General features: G+C 45.7%; 1 protein-coding gene across 1 annotated transcript; it reads left to right on the forward strand.

Annotated features, from left to right (window-relative positions):
• Nucleotides 1–356: 356 nt before the first annotated feature.
• On the forward strand, nt 357–728 carry LOC137740627 (uncharacterized). Its single transcript, XM_068480463.1, has one exon. The coding sequence runs from the start codon at nt 357–359 to the stop codon at nt 726–728; it is 372 nt and encodes a 123-aa protein (XP_068336564.1).
• Nucleotides 729–1,130: the final 402 nt, after the last annotated feature.

The following is a 1,130-nucleotide window of genomic DNA, read 5'->3' on the forward strand; positions in this document are numbered from 1 at the left end:
ACTACTGGCCGAGCATGGTGAAGGACTGCCTGGAACATGCCAAAAGGTGCCAAGCCTGCCAATTCCACGCCAACTTCATACATCAACAGCCTGAACCATTACACTCTACAGTTGCTTCATGGTCGTTCGACGCATGGGGATTGGACGTTGTAGGACCAATTACGCCAAAGTCATCTGCAGGAAAAGCTTACATCCTAGCTGCAACAGATTACTTCTCCAAGTGGGCTGAAGCCATACCTTTAAGGGAAGTAAAAAAGGAAACTATTGTTCATTTCATCAAGAAGCATATCATCCACCGATATGGTGTGCCTCGCTACATTATCACTGACAACGGAAAGCAGTTCTCCAACCGACTCATGGACAAGCTTTGCGATAAATACAAGTTCAAGCAGCACAAGTCTTCCATGTATCATGCTCCGGCCAACGGCCTTGCGGAAGCATTCAACAAGACGTTGTGCAACCTCCTGGAAAAGGTAATCGGTCGAACAAAGAGAGACTGGCATGAAAGAATAAGTGAAGCGCTTTGGGCATATAGGACTACACATAGGACTCCCACACAAGCTATACCTTATTCTCTCGTATATGGCGTGGAAGCTGTTCTACCGCTCGAAAGTCAAATCCCCTCACTAAGGATGGCTGTACAAGAAGGCTTGACTGATGAAGAAAATGCAAAGTTGCGCCTTCAAGAGTTGGAAGCACTGGATGAAAAAAGGCTCGAAGCTCAATAGCACTTGGAATGCTACCGAGCACGATTATCCAAGGCATTCAACAAGAAAGTCCGCCTAAGGTATTTCCAAGTCGGAGATCTCGTGCTGGCATTGCGTAGACCTATCATCATAACTCACAAGACAAAAAGCAAGTTCACATCAAAGTGGGACGGACGCTATGTAATACAAGAGGTCTACACCAACGGCGCCTACTTAATTATGGCAGAAGACGGCTTGAAGATCGGCCCCATCAACGGTAGATTTTTGAAGCGCTACTACCCTTAAAGCAAACGCGCCACGCTCCTGGCCCGCAAGAGCATAAACTGTGTACGGCAAAATCATCATCAAAATCATCAACAAAAAAAAAAAAAAAAAAAAAAAACCATCACTCATTTGAACTACGTCATGGCTTGATCCCTCCTC

The sequence above is a fragment of the Pyrus communis genome, chromosome 7, assembly GCF_963583255.1.
Source record: "Pyrus communis chromosome 7, drPyrComm1.1, whole genome shotgun sequence".
NCBI lineage: Eukaryota > Viridiplantae > Streptophyta > Magnoliopsida > Rosales > Rosaceae > Pyrus > Pyrus communis.